Genomic DNA, 877 nt, shown 5'->3' with positions numbered 1-877 from the left:
TAAACCACAAACCCTCAATTTGTCTCTGCCTGAAAAAAGGAGACACAAAACAACAAAACTTTTGCTGCTGTTGCTGTTGCTGCTGCTGCTGTTGCTGCTGCTGGTACTGGTGCGGTTGCTGCTGCTGCTGCTGCTGTGGTTGTTGCTGCTGTTGCTGTTGTTGCTGCTGCTGTGTGGCTCCCTGCTGGTTCTATTACTCCCGCTGTTGTTGCTGCTACTGCTGCTGCTGCTGCTCCTATCATTGCTGCTGCTGCTGCTGCTGCTATCACTGCTGCTGCTGCTGCTGCTGCTGCTGCTGCTGCTGCTGCGTATACACCTGAAAGATTTACCTGGCTGCGAGTGCCCTTCTGTGTAGTACCCTGAGGGGTGTCTTTTGTGCGATAAGCATTCCCCCCTGCTGCTGCATTTGCTGCTGCAGTTGCTGCTGCAGCTGCTGCAGCTGCTGCTGCTGCAGCGGCTTGTAACTATATATAAGAGCTTCGTAACACTTCACCTTCTCCTCAGCCCCCAGCTGCAGCGCGAGCCGCAGCGCTTTGCTGCTGCAGTGAAACTCCAGCTGCTGCGCAGACACAGCAGCAGCAGCAGCAGCAGCTGCTGCTGCTGCTGCTGTTGCTGTTGCTGTTTTTGTTGCGTCTGGTGGACTTGCTGCTGCTGCTGCTGCTGCTGCTGCTGCTGAAGCAGAAGGATTGCTGCTGCACTTGCTGCTGCTGAGGATCGATTCTAGGGGGATACGTGATGCAGCACACAGCTGGAAGCGGCTGCTGCTGCTGCTGCTGCTGCTGCTGCTGCTGCTGCTGCTGCTGCTGTTGCTGCTGCTGTTGCTGCTGCTATGGCTGCTGCTGTCGCCGTTGCTGCTGTTGCTGCTGCTGTCTTCAGT

At 56.3% G+C, this 877-nt stretch overlaps 1 protein-coding gene across 1 annotated transcript in view; it reads right to left on the bottom strand.

The window, feature by feature from the left end:
• The window catches only part of EMH_0082570 (uncharacterized protein), a gene marked incomplete at both ends in the record, with an annotated part of 2,476 nt that overhangs the window by 1,195 nt on the left and 404 nt on the right, over positions 1-877 (bottom strand). The window contains 2 exons of the mRNA XM_013494299.1: positions 359-559; positions 733-877. Of these exons, the coding sequence (XP_013349753.1) occupies positions 359-559; positions 733-877 (346 nt within the window). The remainder of the gene's footprint in view (positions 1-358; positions 560-732) is intronic.

The sequence above is a fragment of the Eimeria mitis genome, genomic scaffold, assembly GCF_000499745.2.
Source record: "Eimeria mitis Houghton genomic scaffold, Emh_scaff110, whole genome shotgun sequence".
Lineage (NCBI taxonomy): Eukaryota > Apicomplexa > Conoidasida > Eucoccidiorida > Eimeriidae > Eimeria > Eimeria mitis.
Note: the sequence above shows the minus strand (reverse complement) of the source record. Positions and strands in the feature narration are given on the sequence as shown.